This window comes from Anomaloglossus baeobatrachus, chromosome 9 (genome assembly GCF_048569485.1).
Source record: "Anomaloglossus baeobatrachus isolate aAnoBae1 chromosome 9, aAnoBae1.hap1, whole genome shotgun sequence".
Lineage (NCBI taxonomy): Eukaryota > Metazoa > Chordata > Amphibia > Anura > Aromobatidae > Anomaloglossus > Anomaloglossus baeobatrachus.
This window is the reverse complement of record NC_134361.1, coordinates 17,561,899-17,582,906: the sequence shown is the minus strand read 5'-3', so window position 1 is coordinate 17,582,906 and position 21,008 is coordinate 17,561,899. Positions and strand designations below refer to the sequence as shown.

The window sequence follows — 21,008 nt, the reverse complement described above, 5'->3', positions numbered from 1 at the left end:
ACTCACATCACTGGGGATACCCCTGACTCACATCACTGGGGATACCCCTGACTCACATCACTGGGGATACCCCTGACTCACATCTCTGGGGATACCCCTGACTCACATCACTGAGGATACCCCTGACTCACATCACTGAGGATACCCCTGACTCACATCACTGGGGATACCCCTGACTCACATCACTGGGGATACCCCTGACTCACATCACTGGGGATACCCCTGACTCACATCACTGGGGACACCCCTGACTCACATCACTGGGGATACCCCTGACTCACATCACTGGGGATACCCCTGACTCACATCACTGGGGATACCCCTGACTCACATCACTGGGGATACCCCTGACTCACATCACTGAGAATATCCCTGACTCACATCACTGAGGATACTCCTGACTCACATCACTGGGGATACCCCTGACTCACATCACTGGGGATACCCCTGACTCACATCACTGGGGATACCCCTGACTCACATCACTGGGGATACCCCTGACTCACATCACTGAGGATACCCCTGACAACACTAGGGATACTCTTGACTTTCATCATTGTAGATACAGTATTAAGGATAACCCTGAATGACATCACTGGGATTCGCAATCTTTTCATATAACTCTACATTGTGCAAAATTGTGCAATTGTGAAAAACAGTTATCAATTTGGGTATAGATTTCTAAGAGGAATATCAGAGGAACGGCGCGGGGCTGAGGTGTAAATTACAATTCACCAGAATAATTATATAAGGAGAATTCACTAAAGCAGAAACACTTTAAGAGCGGTGACAGATGACCTTTAACAGAGGGGTGTCTCCTGTTTAAAATCCTCATCTACCAGAAGATACAAGGAGCGTCACTGAAGTGCATTCATATCTGCAGTAACCTATGTGCTCAGCCCATTCACTTTCATTGTAATCGTGTAATGTTTAATCTTGCCTCTGGAGGTGCTGCAGGCATATACACTGACAAGCAAAAGGGTAACAATGTTTTGCACTTGTGAATTTCAGGCTCCATATCTCTCCATCCTCTACAGCTCTGAGCGTGAGAAGACCTTCATTTTATAGACAATCCTCTTGGCTTTTCATACATAAATGTGATTTGCAGTTATTTAACATTTGATTAAGATTCTTGCCATGTCTCTGCATTGTTACTGTTTTGCTCCTGGAGGTGAAAAAATATTTTTCTTCCTGTATACTACAAATTACAACCTGTTCTCACATTCCCTAATAGCTCAGTGTGTTATTAGGTTGGTTCCCAAGCGAAAGATCACCGTTTTTAATCGAGGAGCCGCAATGAAGAAGATTTCCCAAGAAAAGAGAGGCAGCATCATACAGCTCATCGATAGCGATCTATCGCCCAAGATAATTGCCAAACTGAATCATGTACGTGCCAAGAAGTCCGTCCGTCCATTCAAAAGTGAAGAGGTGGACGTCCAGGTAAAATATTGGCGGATACCCATGGAGAATATGCAGACTCCGTGCAGATGTCACTCTCGTCAGTTTTAAAGGGAATGCCCAACGTTTTCTCCTTTCACCTGAGCTATAATAAAGAATTCAGCTATGTTCACTTGGTTCTCTGACTTGGTCATATGGTGCTTGGTTGCCGCATTTGTTTCTGATAGTGATGACGTTTTATCTTGGATCTATATGCCTGTGACATCACTACAATATTAATGACACACGTTCGCAGGCCGGATGCCAAGATTGCTAAAGCCAGGGATTGGTTGCAGCAGATGTTACATCGGGATAGCAAGGGACAGGGGGCTCTATGCTCTTCTTTATACAGGGGGGACCCTAAGCTATCCCTCACATGCAGATTACTCCTAATGGTGTAAAAGCCGGAATCCCATCCTTTTTATACTCCTAAGAAATACTAGTCTAATACCCTTCTCGCTCCAGGGAGGGACAGGGCAGGAGCAAGACGGTAAATAGATAAGGACAGATAAGGGAACACCAAAACTCTGACACGCTCCACACACAGGAATAGCCAAAGAGAGACTGAGGAGAAAAACAGGAGCAGGAGGGTAGCAACAAAAAGGCAACAAGGGTTAACTCAACAACCGCACACAGCGACAGGTATCACACTAGATAGTCTGGATCACCTGACCTCCAATACCAACTAAGATAAACTATAGCTGGCATAGATGGAAGGATCCAGCCAGCATATAAAAGAGGGGATTGGCTCCCTCACAGCAGGTGATCAAAGCAGACTCACAAGCAGACTGGGATAGATTAACCGTTACTTTGCACGTTGCGACATTGCTACTGCGATATCATCGGGGTCAAATCGAAATGGACGCACATCCGGCGCCGGTAACGACATCGCAACATGTAAAGCCTAGATGCGCCAATAAACGATCGCAAAAGCGTTGAAAATCGGTGATTTGTATAGCATCGGTCATTTTCATAATGTCGCACCAATAGGAGATACGATGTTGTTCCTCGTTCCTGCGGCAGTGCACATCGCTGTGTGTGAAGCCGCAGGAGCGAGGAACATCTCCTTACCTGCGTCCACCGGCCATGCGGAAGGAAGGAGGTGGGCGGGATGTTTACGCCCCGCTCATCTCCGCCCCTCCGCTTCTGTTGGCCACCTGCCGTATAACGTCGCTGTGACGCCGCACGACCAGCCCCCTTAGGAATGAGGCGGGTCACCGGCCAGAGCGACGTCGCTGGGCAGGTAAGTGTGTGTGAAGCGGCCGTAGCGATAATGTTCGCAACGGCAGCTATCACATGATATTGCATGTGCGACGGCGGTGGGGACTATCGCGCTCGGCATCGCAACAATCGGCTAGCGATGTCGCAGCGTGCAAAGTACCCCTAACTCTTGCTAGCCTGCCTCTAAATTAGCACTCAGCAGGTTGACTCCCAAGTCTGCCTGGGTAGATCACAGCACCAGAGTAGTTATAAGGCAGAGTGTCAGAATCTGAAGTCTGAACAGAATCTTATGCTGCCGTGATATTTAGAAAAGTTTGTGAAAATCTCTGTGTGACAGTACCCCTCCCTCTAAGAGAGGCCTCTTGAACCGGTCTTCCCGTATGGAGATGATGAAAGGTCCTATCCAGGCGCTCGGCATAGATATCCAAGGCTGGTATCTAAGTCCTCTTCTCAGAACCATAACCCCGCCAATGAATCAAATATTGTAATGAACGGCTAACAAAACGAGAATAAACAATCTTGGACACCTGGAATTCAAAAGAGCCATCGACTAAAGGCCGCTTTACACGCTACGATTTATCTGACGATCTCTTAAACGATGTGACACGCCCAGATCGTTGTTACGATTTGCCGAGATCGCTCATAGGTCGTTTATTTGCGGTCACACGTAACGATCTGACAAACGACGCAACAGCGATCAGCGATATATTGTTTGACCAAGGCGGTCGTGTGGATGTTATTGGTCGTTGGGAAGGTGTCAAACGTACCAATATGTCTGCTGCGATCCAAACGACGAACAATATTTTGAAACTGAACGACGTGTCAACGATCAACGATTTTCAACCTATTTGCGATCGTTCGGAGTCGCTCGTAGGTGTCACACGCAACGACGTCGCTAACGATGCCGGAAGTGCGTCACAGAAACCGTTATCCCCGACGACATATCGTCAGATAAATCGTAGCGTGTAATGGGGCCTTAAGACCGGAGGTGGAGGTAAGGGAAGAGAGGTTTTTGAACAGACATATTTTTTTAACAGAAATCTGTGGAATATACAGTCATGGCCAAAAGTTTTGAGAATGCTACAAATATTAATTTTTACAAAGTCTACTGCTTAAGTTTTTCTAATGGCAATTTGCATATACTCCAGAATGTCATAAAGAGTGATCAGCTTAACAGCAATTACTTGCAAAGTCAATATTGGCTAAGAAAATGAACTTTAACCCCCCAAACACATTTCAACATCATTGCATTCCTGCCTTTTAAAAGGAGCAGCTAACATTGTTTTAGTGATTGTTCCAGTAACACAGGTGTGGGTGTTTATGAGGACAGGGCTGGCGATCAATCAGTCATGATTAAGTAAGAATGACGCCACTGGACACTTTAAAAGGAGGCTGGTGCTTGGTATCATTGTTTCTCTTCAGTTAACCATGGTTATCTCTAAAGAAACACGTGCAGCCATCATTGCTCTGCACAAAAATGTCCTCACAGGGAAGAGTATCGCAGCTACAAAGATTGCACCTCAGTCAGCAATCTATCGCATCATCAAGAACTTCAAGGAGAGAGCTTCCATTGTTGCCAAAAAGGCTCCAGGGCGCCCAAGAAGGACCAGCAAAGGCCAGGACCGTATCTTAAAACGGTTTCAGCTGCGGGATGGGACTACCAGCAGTGCCGAGCTAGCTCAGCAATGGCAGCAGGCTGGTGTGAGGGCTTCTGCACGCACTGTGAGGCGGAGACTGCTGGAGCAAGGCCTGGTTTCAAGGAGGGCAGCAAAGAAGCCACTTCTCTTCAGAAAAAACATCAGGGAACCGACTGATATTCTGCAAAAGGTACAGGGAGTGGACTGCTGAGGACTGGGGGAAAGTCATTTCTCAGATGAATCCCCTTTTCGATTGTTTGGGACATCTGGAAAACAGCTTATTAGGAGAAGAAGAGGTGAGCACTAGCACCAGTCTTGTCTCATGCCAACTGTTAAGCATCCGGAAACCATTCATGTGTGGGGTTGCTTCTCAGCCAAGGGAATCGCACCACTCACAGTCTTGCCTAAAAACACAGCCATGAATAAAGAATGGCACCAGAATGTCCTCCAAGAGCAACTTCTCCCAACTGTCCAAGAGCAGTTTGGCCCCAACAATGCCTTTTCCAGCATGATGGAGCACCTTGCCATAAAGCAAAGGTGATCACTAAATGGCTCATGGAACAAAACATAGAGATTTTGGGTCCATGGCCTGGAAACTCCCCAGATCTTAATCCCATTGAGAACTTGTGGGCAATCATCAAGAGACGGGTGGACAAACAAAAACCAACAAATTCTGGCAAAATGCAAGCATTGCTTATGCAAGAATGGACAGCTATCAGTCAGGATTTGCTCCAGAAGATGATTGACAGCATGCCAGGGAGAATCGCAGAGGTCCTGAAGAAGAAGGGTCAACACTGCAAATATTGACTTGCTGCAGTAACTCATTCTAACTGTCAATAGAAGCTTCTGGTCTCATAATATGATTGCAATTATATTTCTGTATGAGATGTAACCATCAGACAAACACAATTAAAACCAGAGGGAACAGATCATGGGAAAATAGCATTTTGGTGTCATTCTCAAAACTTTTGGCCATGACTGTATTATGGGTCTTGAAAGATGGAGGTAATGCCAGACAGAAAGCAACAGGATTAATGACCTCTGTAATTTTATACGGGGGTCCTAACTTCAATGAAGGTATTTTAAATTTAATGTCTTTGGTAGATAACCACACCAGATCAGCCACACTCAGGTCCGGACCAGGCACACGTCTACATTCAGCTGCACGTTTATACTTAGACCCATGTCACACAAATGCTACTGAACCTTCTCCCATGTGGACCCATGTGGACCATAATGATGAGATAAATTGATCCTCCCCAGGTACCCCTGATGAGTGCCCCTCCTGAAGTATACAAAACTGGGGATAAAGACCATAGACACACCAAAAAGGAGGTATACAAGAAGATTGATGACGGCGATTATTGATGGCAAATTCAACGAAAGGAAGGAAAGAGGACTATTCCTGATTATCAGACTCGAAACAACGTAAATACTCCTCCAAATTCTGATTCACGTATTCTGTTTGCCCAATAGACTGAAGAAAGAGATAGTATATCCCTAAACGAGAGCAAAAAGCCCTCCAAAATTTGTCAATAAACGGAGTTCCTCGATCAGAGACAATATTAGAGGGGACTCCGTGGAGTTTGACAATCTCACGTACAAACACCTGGGCTAAGGCATTAGATAAGGATGGTAAAGCGATAAAATGTGTCATCTTAGCCTATCCACCACCACCAAAATAACCGTATTACCGGCAGAGGAGGATAAATCTGTTATAAAATCCATAGAAATCTCTGACCAAGGCTTGCTGAGAATACTCAAAGGCTGGAAACATCGAGAGTAGATGCCTTTGAGCGTGCACAGGTGGCACAGGCAGACAAATAGGTCACCATATCCCTCCGGATCCTGGGCCACCCAAAAGCATCGCAATATGAGATTCAGAGTACCTTTAACCCCAGCGTGACCATTCACAACAGAATCATGATGCTCTCCCAGGACATTATGATGAAGATTCAGAGGAACAAACGACTTCTTCACCGTAGCCACTAATGGTGCATCCCCTTGAGCCGTATCGATTTCAGACTCAAAATCAGTACTGAGCGCCGACACCACCACTCCCTTCTGAAGAATGGGGACAGGTTCCTCACAGGGTTCTTCACGGAAAACTCCTGGATAAAGCATCAGCTTTAATGTTCTTAGATGCAGGGCAATAAGTTCCGAAAAAATTAAACCAATTTAAAAACAATGACCAGCGAGCTTGTCTCGGTGTAAGACACTGTGCAGACTCAAGGTAGAGAAGATTGTTATAGTCGGTAATTACTGTAACAGGATGGGTAGCCCCTTCCAGAAAGTGTCACCATTCCTCAAACCTAATTTGATTGCCACTAATTCTGTTACCAATATTGTAATTGCGTTCAGTCGAAGATAGTTTCTTAGAAAAGAAAGTGCATGGACGCAGTTTACCAAGAGATGGACCATGAGACAACACAGCCCCCACCCCCATTTCTGATGCATCAACCTCCACCGTAAAAGGTTGAGATATATCAGTCTGCATCAATACAGGTACCGATGTGAAGCATTTTTTCCATACAAAGCACCCTGAGCCCATTTTGAGAAGTCCATATCTTTTTTAGTCATGTTAGTAAGGGGCCTTACTTTGGCAGAGAAATTTTTAATAAACGTCCTGTAATAATTTGCAAAACGTAAGAAATGCTGTAGAGCTTTAAGGTTCACAGGACATCCCCATTTCAATGTAGCTTGTAATTTAGTGGTATCCATCACCACACCAGACCGACAGACAGATAAACTATAGCTATAGCTGGTATAAGTGCAAGGATCCAACCAGCATATATAGGAGGGGAGCAGATGTGATTGGCTTCCCCACAGCAGATGATCAAAGGAGACTAACAAACTGGCTAGCAGAGATTAACTCTTGCTAGCCTGCCTCTGAATTAACACTCGGCAGGTCGATGCTTGAGTCTGCCTGTGTAGATCACAGACACCAGAAGAGTTATCAGGCGGAGGGTCAGAATCTGTAATCTGACCAGAACCCGCTGCTGCCATGACAGTCGGTGAAGTTTGTGAAAATCTCTTTGTGACAAGCAGCCACGTAGATGCGCAGTATCTGCGGCTCTTCCATGACACATGAACGATGCAGGCAAGATAAAGAGAGACTGGCTGGGTGAAAAGAAGCCTGTGAGGTGCTAAGAAGCCATCGCAGAACAGTCTGGAAGCTGATGCTTGAGTGTGAAGAGGTGTGACATGCCAGAAGACTAGAAGACCAGTTACTGCAGGAGATTGCTGCCATTGAGAGCTGACATTCAGAGTGACTGTGACCAGCGCTGAGAACATGTGCTGTGCTGCCGAGGTAGAGATACAAAGATTGTTGCTGAGTGATGGAGGTGCTGCTGAAGAGAGTGCAAGCAGCTTATTCCAGGTGTCAGCAAACTATCAGAAATGTAATCCAGTTGTCACAAAATGTTTATGTGACGCCCTGACAAAATCAGGGTGTCACAGATGACTGCACCCCTCTTCTAGGTGCAGGATTCCCTCCTCCTTGACCCTCCATCACAACCCCACATCCAGGTACACAACACCAGCCAGCAAAGCCCAGTCACCCCCCATTACAATAGGGACACACCAGTGGGCGGGGCCAAGCAGATGGCGTTGCCCACCTACGGGTTCTGAGGTGTCCTGGGAGGGAACAAGACAGTCTGAGTTGTACAGAGGAAGTGAGAGGAGTGTGAAGTGACAGGGTGATCAGGGGCTGGAGCCCCTGGACTACCGGACTACTGACTAGGTGGCAGTCGGCAGACAGGACCACAGGCGATGGAGATCTGGTCGCGGGAGGCCTTAAGTGGACCGGGGCAGGGTTGTAGCCCGCCAATACCGACAGTGGGAATCCGGTCCGGAGGCCGTGCACAGACAGGGTACCTGGACCCTAGAGCAAGGACAGCTTCAACCACCTTTCTAATTGACCAGCCGGGGACAAGATTTCAGGAGGCCCAGATAGAGCGAGACAGAAGCCCAATGAGGGGGATAGGGCTCCGCAATTGCCTGCTAGGATCGCATGGGTCAGTTCTCGCGGGCCACAGATCCCAACACACAGTATCACCGGGAGTGGACTTCCCCATTTCACGCGGAGTAGTTAACAGAAAGGACACAAATACTAAGTGCAGGAGGAAGGGACACCTGTTCTGCTGTACCAGGGTGTGGGATACGAACACACCTGCCGGTCACTGGGAATTTGGTTTACCATCTGGACTCCGTGTGAATTTATTCAGGAACTGTGAGTACACCAACACCATCCGGTCCAACCCTGCAGATTGCACTCCGCAGCACCATTCCACCTGTATTGGGGCCCCGGGACAACACCTCCCCTACCAGTGGAGGGGATAACATCCAGCTGCCCCACTCCATCAGTCCCAGGCATCACCACCAGCGGCAGCGGCAGTGTCACCAACAATCACCGCACACCACTGGTGGCGTCACTGACAAAACCTTCCCTATATATCAATCCCCCTTATCACTTGCGGGCGACAGACAGGTGCTCAGGCCCGGGTCCGGCTTCCCCTCGAGCCACCGCCACGACCCCGGATCCGAGCGTCTCGAGCAGCCCCCCTGCCGTGGTCCGTCCCCTGCCCGCCACATTTACCCCTAGCACAAATTGGTATACGTGCAATACGTAAGCGCACGTTCACACAGTGGCCAGCTGTCATACTTAAAGGGGCATTCCATCTCACAGCTCTCCTTAAAGACGTGGCTCCCCCACATAACCGCAAGTGAAGCAAACCCTCTCCATGCAGCAGTCCTCGTCCCTCACATACAAATGTCTAAGTGCATTGTAATGACGTTCCAGTGAGAGGGAACAGGTTCCGGCGACTTCCTGCTCTGCAAATTCTGTGACTTACTGATAAATATTTAACTTTTATAGCCTGTCCCGAGCTGCAGCATTATCATTCCCCGGCAGCCACCGCCAGTGACCAGCCTGGAAACCGTAAGTGCTGCTCATGGGGAGGGTGGGGGGCTGCGACTGGGAACTGCTGTGCAGATCAGGGCGCTAATGGAGCAGAACTGAGTGAACTCTCTCCCATGGTACTGGTGCGACAGGTCCATAGTGCAGGTGGACATCCTGAGACTGGGAGGTCCATGGCCCGTCTGACAGGTTGTATATGGAGAACTGCTAGTATCTGATGATATAATCATGGTCACCTATTGCTAGTAATGAGACGTATGAGGCGGGGGTGACCGGACAGAATAGGAGTCTGTTCAGACAGATGGTACTCCCTACACATTGTCCTTCGGGGCTGTATATATCCTCCTTCCCCCATAACCACTACAGCCTCGGAGTGATACCGCTCAAGGTCAGAAGAAAAATGGATCTAACCATATAAACTCTGAATAACAGTGCAACAAAATCCCTAAATAATAGTGCCACATCGTCCTCTAATAGAAGTATAACACATTACCCTATTGTCCCCCAGTGGCCTAACTAGAGTTTGATGGGCTCCGATGCAAATTTTGCACCTGGGATCCATGCGTCTCCGCCCCTCAATGGTTACAGGATAATTACGCTGACACTTGGCTCTTTCCCTCAGCACCCAGCTTTCCCATACTCTAATATCCCTCTTTCCCTCAGCACCCAGCTTTCCCATACTCTAATATCCCTCTTTCCCTCAGCACCCAGCTTTCCCATACTCTAATATCCCTCTTTCCCTGAGCACCCAGCTTTCCATGTTCTGATATCCATTTTGTCCTCAGCACCCAGCTTTCCAATGCTCTGCTATACATCTTTCCCTCACCACCAGCTTACCCTTGATATCAGAGCATGGGAAAGCTGGGTGTTGAGGGAAAGATGTATAGTAAAACCTGGGAAAGTTGAGTACTGAGATAAAGATGTATAGCAGAGCATAGGAAAGCTGGGTGCTGAAGACAAGATGGATATCAGAATATAGGAAAGCTGGGTGCAGAAGGATATCAGAGCATGGGAAAGCTGGGTGCTGAGTTAAAGATTATTAAACAAGTAGAAAATAGGCAGACTTGGGAAAATAAAAGTAGATTTTATTGATAACAAGCTTAAAAAATTGACACAAATATATCACAATAAAAATAGCATAGAAAATATGGACATACTATGCAGACATACAAAACAAAACAAGACATATAAATTCAAAGTGTTAGCAGACATCTATAGATAAGGTGTACACACAAAGGCTAAATTGCCTATATAATAGAAAGAGCAGTCAGCCCCCTGCAGGGCAAAGTGCATAAGTAAATTGAGCTGGTAAGTCAATTGTTTCGAAGTATTAATTAACACAATAAAGAATCGATCAATTGAAACATTAAAAGTTATACAAATCAGCTCTTTAAAGGTAAACCTGCAGGGAGTGGACTGTCAGGACCACCCAACGCGCGTTTCACGTGTCTAAGTGCTCGCTTTATCAAGGGGGATCACAGAGCTGCGTTAAAGATGTATTGGAGAGCATGGGAAAGCTGGGTGCTCAGGGAAAGATGGATATCAGAATATAGAAAAGCTGGGTGCTGAAGGATATCCGAGCATGGGAAAGCTGAGTGCTGAGGGAAAGATGTATAGCAGAGCATGGGAAAGCTGGGTGCTGAAGACAAGATGGATATCAGAATATAGAAAAGCTGGGTGCTGACGGATATCAGAGCATGGGAAAGCTGGGTGCTGAGGGAAAGATGTATAGAAGAACATGGGAAAGCTGGATCCCGAGGGGAAGATGTATAGCAGAGCAAGGGAAAGCTGGGTGCTGAGGGAAAGAGCCTCAGTCCTTTGCAGTCTAATAGCGCCTGATAATGCACAATTCCTCCTGGTTTGGATGTAGATGTGGCCCCCTGACCTCCTGGTCCCCTCTGAGGCTGCACAGGCTGCACCGGTGACATGTCCGCCCCTAATAGCATTGTCGCAGCACATATTGGTGGTGATATAACGGAGGATTCTCTGGAAGCTGACGTTTGTGCTGCTCTCGGCTCTGACCCGTCACCTTCAGATGTTACCTTGACTGTAACATTTCTTTGTTACACATTTTTTCCAGTAAGCGTTTCTCAGTTCGGAATGTTTACGGCCGTGCTGGAATAATCCAGTTACCGGTGAAACAGCCGACAGCAGGTGACAATTGTCAAAAAACACTTAAACACTTCTGGTTTCGGATTTCAGAAGCAGGTTGTGATTTCGACTGAGGTGAGATAGGACACAAGCTTAGAGTCACGTTGTATTTAACACCCAGCGGTGATATCGATAGGGTCCAATTGACATTTCATGCACTGAGGCTGCGTTCACACTTGTGACCGTGGTGCATTTTTTTAAGCCACAATTACAGTAGAAACACAAAGTTTTTTTGAGGCAACTTTAGAAAATCTTAATAATACGATTTGTTTTTGCAGTGATTGAAGCAAAAAAACCCAAAACAAACCAGGCACAACCTGTAAAGTAAATGCAGCTTATAGGTCCATTTAAGGCCTGCAACACACATCCGTGCCTGCTGTACGTGTTTGGTACGTATTTGCACGTACCAGAGACATGGAGACCAATGTTATTCTATGGGTGATGGCACACACGCGTAAAATCACACGGAACGTGTGTCCGTGTGATAAGTACGTGTGTGCGTTTTCCCTCATGGACAACATGTCCGTTTTTGGCGGTCAGCATGCAGGCACCCGCTAAAGTCAATGGGTCCATGCCTACACGGTTGGCACACGGAGCATGTCCGTGTTCTGCACGTTTCGTCCGTGTGCGTTTTTAAACGAACGATCTATTTTTTTATTTATTTTTTTTATTAAAGTCAGTATACTTACCTTTTTTTCTGCTGTTCTCAGTCATACTTACATTGGCGCTCGGTCTTTTTCTTCATACTTACCAATCCCCGATCACCAGCGCGGCAAGGAACAGCTGTGCCGAAAATACGCGGCTTCAATTAATTTGAAAATGCCGGCCGCTCATTAATCAATCTCGTATTCACTGCTTCCCCCGCCCACAGGTGCCTATGATTGGTTGCAGTGAGACACGCCCCCACGCTGAGTGACAGCTGTCTCACTGCACCCAATCACAGCAGCCGGTGGGCGGGTCTATACTGTGCAGTGAAATAACTAATTAATTAAAAAAACGGCGTGCGGTCCCCCCCAATTTTGATACCAGCCAAGATAAAGCCATACGGCTGAAGGCTGGTATTCTCAGGATGGGGAGTCCCATGTTATGGGGAGCCCCCCAGCCTAACAATATCAGCCAGCAGCCACCCGGACTTGCCGCATACAATAGATGCGACAGTTCTGGGACTCTACCCGGCTCTTCCCAATTTGCCCTGGTGCGTTGGCAATCGGGGTAATAAGGAGTTAATGGCAGCAGCCCATAGCTGCCATTAAGTCCTAGATTTATCATTGCAGGTGTCTGAGACACCCCCAATGATTAACCTGCAAGTTAAAGTAAATAAACACACAGTGAAAAAATCCTTTATTTGAAATAAAAAACAATAACAAATTCCCTCGTTCACCAATTTATTATGCCACAAATACCCATCCATGTCCGGCGTAATACACGGAGGTCCCGCGTCGCTTCCAGCTCTGCTACATGAAGGTGACAGGAGCTGCAGAAGAACACCGCCGCTCCTGACAGCTCCACGCAGCAACTGAGGTGAGTAGAGTATTGCGATCAGCTGAGCTGTCACTGAGGTTACTCGCGGCCATCGCTGGATCCTCCAACTGTGACAGCAAGTCGCCCGAGTGACAGCGATGAAGTCACAGGTGAGTTGCGGTCTCGGGTGAAGGATCCAGCTAGCCGTGGGTAGCCTGAGTGACGGCAGCGCTAAGCGTGCTGCTCACTTCAGTCACTCAGGGGATTAGCGGTCACCGGTGAGTCCTTCACGGGTGACCGCTAATCAGTATGCGACAACCAGACAGAGCCGCGGTATGAGGATGAAGTCGGGTGAACTTCACCCGAGTTCATTCTCATTGTGCAACTCTGTCTGCTGTCAGCGGGTATGTAGCAACGACATTGTGCAACACACACAGACATTACACACGGACATTTCACACGGACATTTCACGTACACATACACTGACATTCCACACGCACACACGGATAGCGTACACCATCACACAAATGTCATACGTACCGGAGAAACGCCCAAGAAAAACAGACCACAGAACACAGACCTGAAAAACGGACCGTGTCACACGTACGTTTTTTATGTGGAAGTGTGTTTTTGGCCTAAGAGAGTCTGAGAGCGGGGCACTGAATTACCTATGGGGACAGAGCGATCATTGTCGGCAGCACGTCCCATTCATACGGTGTGATATGTTGCCGAGCTCGTTCACCGATCCTCAGTCCGTAGATGCACGGACCCAAACTCAGTCTCGTACATGCCTATGGAGCTATGGAGTTAGTGTCAGGAGACCCGCGGCCGGTCTGTGTGTAACAGGGGCACAGGGGGCGCTGTAGTCATGGCTGTGTCGTGTCTGGTGCCACCCCCTGCGCCTGTTACAGGCAGGTTGTCGGCCTCATGGGGGTCTGGGGTTCGTCCACTTACTTGTCACTGGGGATACTTCGGCTCCTTTTCTTCTCTGGGGTCAGCTTCAAGCAAAGAGACGTCAAAATCAGGGTTTCTTTTTCTAAAAAGAGAGGGTTTTCAGCTCACCTGATCGTGTATTCCAGGCCTTGTGGGGGCATGCGGTCCCTCCGACAGGCCCGTCCGAGGTAGAGAACAGCAGAAGGGAAAAATGGGCCCAGCACCAGTGTCCAAGTAGTAAAATAAAAAAATCTTTAATTCATCATGTTTAAAAAATAGTGGGGATAAGAATCCATAACATACAGAAAATGGGCACGAAACTTGACGCGTTTCGGACTTTACATATTAAAAACAAGAGCCCTTAATCATAAGTAAGTACATGCTCAAAAAGCGATGGTCTTTAGGTGGTAAAAAACCGCAACGAAATCCGCATGTGGTTTTACCGCAGTTTGCCGCGCATTTTGTGCGGATTTTCCGCGGATATTCCGCCAGTTGGTTCCCGCGGATTTTTACCATTATCTATGGCAAAAGCCGCAGGGACCTGCGGAAAAGAAGTGACATGCACATTAATTCCGCATCTATAAAAACACGCAGTGTGCGCACAGCATTTTTTAAAACCCATAGGATTTGCTGGGGAATGACTGTAGCAATGTTAGACATATTTTCTGCAGCAAATCCGTGGCAAAATCCGCGGCAAATATGCAGCGTGCGCATATTATAGTCCAAAAGTCTGTAGACTAATGAACAGAGGTGTGTTCCGCATGAGGTGGAAGGAGGGGGAGGGCACAACAAATAAGCATCAATTAAAACAGGGAGAGGTTTGCAAACAAAAAATCCAGGGAAGTTCAAATCCCAAAAAAAAAGACAAAAAAAACACCAAGAAAAAAAAAAATCAGGAAAAATTCAAGGAAATATAGGATAATAAGCTCACTGAAGCTAAATAATGAAAATGGAAGAGATTGAAAAAAAAATATATAAAAAAATATATCTGTACAAAAAATGATGATACAAAGTGATATTGCAAATAAGAAAAAAATGAGAGAAAATGACACTAATGTAAGGAGATAATGCGAAAAATAATAATAGTGATAATACAAATAATGATGAAAAAATGATGAGTGTGTATGAAGGATAATGGTGATATATATATATATATATGTAAAAAATGAATAATAATGCAATATGTGAGGAGGCTTTGTAGATGAGTGTATATTTATGAATGTGTATGCATGTATAAACAGAAAAGTATGAGGAACGCGTCGTTTCGTGCCCATTTTCTTTATGTCATGGATTCTTATCTCTATTATTTTTTAAACATGTTGAATTGAAGATGTTTTTATTTTACTGCTTGGATCCTGGGGCTGGGCCCATTTTCCCCTTCTGCTGTTTTCTTTTTCTAAACACACCTGTACATTTTCCAGTCCTTCCTCTCTTCCTTTCTCTTGTTCCCTCTTTCTATATAGGGCTGCGCTCTGTCCCAGCAGACCGGTCCCTGACTGTTACCTAGAGTCCCATGTACCCTTATATTCGCCCAGCAGTCCCACCGACAACAGGGACCTGCTCATAGGGGGACCGGTCCGACCCCGGCACACATCACATCTTCTTCTCCTCTAACTTTTCCCTGTCCCAGGGACTTGTTACCCAAACTACTCCCTAAACCTCTTCTTTAACCCCTGGTGCACTTGCTGTGGTACCCGGCTCTGGCATCCTAACCAGCAGATTCTATTTACTACCACTTAACCCCCTCCTGCTCACTTGTCCCTACGTTGCACTAAACCTTGTCTACAATATTCTTATTATTACCCTTATACTTTACACAACATCTCTAAAACACACATTGGCCATAAACTTAGTATTCATTTAGACACTATAACCTATTGGCCACTAGATGGCGCCGATTACTGTGCAGCCCCAGCTCTGCTACAACATTGTCTACCATAAAACATTATGGTCGGTGTCTTCAGGGGAGGGGAGAGTCTTGTGTGCATCCGGCCTTTGTGTTGGGACATGGGTTTGGGTAGGGGGTCACAGCTCTGTATAATCCCCCTTAATAGTAGGGGGCACGGTCAGTTGTGAGTTGCACCATTTACTGGTCCTTTTATCTGTTTGGACTGAGACTAATGGAAGTGTCTCCCGGTACAGCCCGGCCCTGCAGTCATTATTACTTACACTGTTGAAATATATCTTTATTTTATATAGCGCTAACATGTTCTGCAGAGCTTTACACACATCAGGAACACTGTCCCCATTAGAGCTCACAATCTAAATTCCCTATCTGTATGCATTTGGAGTGTGGGAGGAAACTGGAGAACCCGGAGGAAACCCACAAAACACGGGGAGAACATACAAACTCCTTGCAGATGTTGTCCTTGGTGGGATTTGAACTCAGGACCCCAGTGCTGCAGAGCTAACCACTGAGCCACCATACAGTGCTAACCACTGAACCACCATACAGTGCTAACCACTGAGCCACAATACAGTGCTGACCACTGAGCCACCATACAGTGCTAACCACTGAGCCACCATACAGTGCTGACCACTGAGCCACCATACAGTGCTAACCACTGAGGCACCATACAGTGTTAACCACTGAGGCACCATACAGTGCTAACCACTGAGGCACCATGCTGTTACTTGTTATACGTTTATTATTCCTGACAATTGCAAGAAACCGACATTTCACCTTGGCAAAAATGTCACTGAAAGTCCCCAGTTCTCCACTTTCTAATGGGGGGGCTCAGACCCTTAGGCTATGTGCGCACGTCGCGTAAAAACATGCAGTTACGCTGCGCTTTGTAGCGCAGCGTAACTGCATGCGTCCTGCGGCCCCTGCACAGTCTATGGAGATTGTGCAGGGGCCGTGCGCACGTGGCGTTTAAGAGCGCAGCGCTTCGGCTACTGCCGAAGCGCTGCGCAAAAAGAAGTGACATGTCACTTCTTTCCTGCGCTTTGCCGGCAGCTCCTGCTCTGTCTATGGGAGGAGCTGCAGGCAGAGCGCATGGAATCAGCGCTCACTACGGACATTTCTGCAGCGATCTAAAGCGCACATGTGCTCTTCAGATCGCTGCAGAAATTTCTGCAGGGCTTGTACGCAACGTGTGCACATAGCCTTATACTCATGAGGCCAATAGGGTGTCTGAGGACAAGCCGGAGCTGCTGTTACAGCTGGTACTGTACCGCCATCTAGTGCCATCACCAGATATGGCAGCAGGTCCTACAAGGCACCGGATCCCGGAATAGCAACACTATTAGATCAGGATACAAGGACTACAACACCCAGCATTTCATGACATGTTTGCAGATTACACATTTCTCATAGTTTGTGCCTCTTCAATCTATCATTACATTAATAATGGCAATATTTTATTACTGAAGAGCAGTCACCAAAGGAACCTGCAGGGGGCGACAAACTCTACATGTCCTGTGCGCACAGACAAAAAAAGCACATTTATTTGTAGATGGGGACAAAATGAAGAACATGGACAGTTATATCTAAAGGCAAATTCAAGTCTGTGATCGACAGGACTACATCTGACAAATATCACAGCATCGAAAGAATCTGCTCCAGAGAGATTGGGGCAGAGAAAGCCACTGCCAGAAGCCTCCGTCCCCTCCCAAGCTTTCTGTTACCCTCCAAACTCCTCTGTCTTCTCCCAACTTTTCTGTTTCCCTCCAGCCTCATCGGTCCACTCTGCACCAGACCCACCAGTGGACGGCCTGAGTGGAACAGGGTCGCCCACTTGGGGGGTTGGTTAAGGGGAGGTCAGGAGTGAGTCAGAGAAAGGGAGAGTGAAGTGTTGGAAGTGAAGGAGAGAGGAGGTAAGGAGCTGGGCTCCTTGGAACTACTAGGTGGCAGACGTTGGTCTGGGCCTGATAGGACCTGGCCCCCGATCACATGGGATCGTGACATGGGGCACGGAACTGTCGAGGAGGACTGCTGGCGGCCTTGTGCCATCACCGGGCTGGGACTAGGGCACGACGGGGTACGTGGACCCTAGGTCAGGGAGTAGCTTCAGGCAACCTGACAATTTACCCAACGAGAACGGAGCCTTCAAGATCCGCTCTCCACCTGCTCCAAAATCGGGGTACTAGCGCAACGAGGGGGATAGGACTTTCCACAAAAACAGTTCCGAAAATTCCAAGCGTGAACCTTGAGAGCAAGCTCCCTCAATTAGCCATACTGGGGAGCGGGACCCGACTAGTTTCATGCTACCGGGGCCAACTAAGAAGTGAACTTAGTGCCAGGAGGAAGGTCACAGATCATCAGGCAACACCATCGGGGACGGGACCCAAACGTGCTCCCCTCAGCGGCAGCGGTGTCCAGAACTTTGGTTTACCAAGTTGTCGGTGTCAGCTTTATGGACTGAGTGAGTACACAAGTGACCCCTTCACCCCCAACGACACTCCCCAACACCATCACCGAGTCCCGGGGCATTCCCACTACCCGTGGAGGGGTTAAACAACTGGCTTCCCACTCCATCGCCCCTGGGTACTCCCAGCTGCAGCGGTGGTACTCCACCTTACCACACACCACGGGTGGCATCACGAACTTTAACTACACTATCCCCTGTAAATACCCCCTTTATTTGAGTGGCCGCACGACCCCCCCCCGGATCCGGAGACCCCTCGAGCCACCGCGGATCCGAGCAGCCCGGCTGCTGATGCGGGGGCGGCACATATATATATATATATATATATATATATATATATATTTAGTTCTATATATAAACTGTATTTGGATAACATGGTAGATGGACAGTAGGTTTGGTAGAAGAGATAAGAAGGCAAACCAGGTCTTTGCTACAGAATGTAGATCGGAAAAGCACCAAGTGTCTTACTGGTACCTAAGGGGTCTTATGGCTCAGGCACTTGGGGATGTGGGAAGAGTTCTTCAGACGCCTTGGTAGACTGGGCTTTGGCTGGAGAATGAGTGTGATTGGGAAGTTGGGCAGGTGACAAACCAAAACTAGCTGGCCAGATCCAGGCCAAGGAAAATCAGACCTAGGGAATGGAAGATGACAACAGGACACCAGCCAAAGAAGTCCAGACCTGGGATGTAGCGAATGACATTGGGACATCGGCCACAAAAGACCAGACCTGTGATGTGGTGGATGACATAAGGACACCAACCACAGAAGACCAAACTTGGGGAGTAAAAGGTGATATCAAGGCGCTGACTACAGAAGACTAGATCTGGGATTTGGTGTATGAGAGCAAGATGCCGGCCACAAAAGACCAGATCTGAGGAATGGTGGATGACATCGTGATACTGGCCACAGAAGACCAAACCTGGGGAATTGTGGATGACTGCAGAATCCTGACCGCAGAAAAGCAGATCAGGAAATGGTGGATGACAGTAGAACACTAGGCACAGAACACTACATGTGGGTAATGGTGGATGACAGCAGGATCCTGGCAAAAGAAGACCAGACCTAGGGAATGGTGGATGACAGCAGGATCCTGGCAATAGAAGACCAGACCTAGGGAATGGTGGATGACAGCAGGACTCTGGCCACAGGAGACAAGACCTAGGGAATGGTGGATGACAGCAGGACTCTGGCCACAGGAGACAAGACCAGGGTAGTGGAGATGAGAAAAAGATGCCAGCCACAGAAGACCAGACTTGGAGAGGAGGATGCTGACCACAGAAAACTAGACATGAGATTTTTGGAAGAGAGCAAGATGCCGGCCTCACAAGACCAGGCCTGGGGAATAGTGGATGACAGCAGGACCCTGGCCACAGAAGACCAAATCTGGGGGAGTGGTGGATGACAGTATGACGCTGGCCATAGAAGACCAAATCTGGGGAATGGTGGATGAGAGCAGGACGCTGGCCTCAAAAGACCAGATCTGGGGAATAGTGGATGACAACGCCAGGCGTTGGTATTAACAGTGTCAGTATGTGACATGTTTTTGTGCAGATGAATGCACGATCTTGTCTCAACCGTAGATAATTTAATTCAAGTAATGAAACCATCTGTAAGATATTGTGGTAAATGTGTGGAGCAGCGGAGAGAATCACTGAGGATCCTCGTACCTGGACACAGCTTTAGTATTTCTCCCTTTGTCCGGATACATCTTGGTGCTGGGGCCACTTGTTGGTGACACATCCAGCAATAGCAGCGGAGCTGTGGTGGCCCCGGGTCGTGCTGCTGTTTTTCAGGACATTGCAGAATGACATGTGGACCATGACCTGGCGCGGGGCCTTCTGTGCACCGACTCCTGGTGTCGTGGCTCCTCTTTGTCGGAAGAAACATCTGAAGAATTTGGTCTTCCAGTGATGACCTTGTAATAAAGTCTGAGAGCGGCCATTAATGCTGCAGACACTGCTTATCAGTGGAGATGAGATCTGCTGCTGCGGAGACAAAAGCTGCAAATAATTACAGCAGAACTAGATCACATCAAATACCAGGGAACCTTCTCTTATCTTACACAGCAGCAGTGCAGATAACACACCGACACTGCAGATAACACACCGACACTGCAGATAACACACCGACACTGCAGATAACACACCGACACTGCAGATAACACACTGACACTGCAGATAACACACCGACACTGCAGATAATGCCCCGACACTGCAGATAATGCACCGACACTGCAGATAATACACCGACACTGCAGATAACACACCGACACTGCAGATAACACACCGACACTGCAGATAACACATCGACACTGCAGATAATGCCCCGACACTGCAGATAATGCACCGACACTGCAGATAATACACCGACACTGCAGATAACACACCGACACTGCAGATAACACACCGACACTGCAGATAACACACCGACACTGCAGATAATGCACCGACACTGCAGATAATACACCGACACTGCAGATAACACACCGACACTGCAGATAATGCACCGACACTGCAGATAACACACCGACACTGCAGCTAATGCACCAACACTGCAGATAACACACCAACACTGCAGATAACACACCGACACTGCAGATAACACACCGACACTGCAGATAATGCACCGACACTGCAGATAATACACTGACACTGCAGATAACACACCGACACTGCAGATAATGCACCGACACTGCAGATAACACACCGACACTGCAGCTAATGCACCAACACTGCAGATAACACACCAACACTGCAGATAATGCACCAACACTGCAGATAACACACCGACACTGCAGATAACACACCGACACTGCAGATAACACACCAACACTGCAGATAACACACCAACACTGCAGATAATGCACCAACACTGCAGAT

General features: G+C 47.6%; 1 protein-coding gene across 2 annotated transcripts in view; it reads left to right on the top strand.

Moving 5' to 3' along the window:
* The first annotated feature begins 1,365 nt into the window (after positions 1–1,365).
* EXOC3L2 (exocyst complex component 3 like 2) overlaps positions 1,366–21,008 on the top strand; it is a 41,342-nt gene continuing 21,699 nt past the window's right edge. The window contains exon 1 of one of the 2 annotated variants that reach the window (XM_075322412.1): positions 1,366–1,440. In XM_075322412.1, the coding sequence (XP_075178527.1) occupies positions 1,385–1,440 (56 nt within the window). In that variant the 5' untranslated portion in view covers positions 1,366–1,384. Of the gene's footprint in view, positions 1,441–9,214; positions 9,235–21,008 lie in introns of those variants that run through there. The other variant, XM_075322414.1, reaches the window with a different exon arrangement.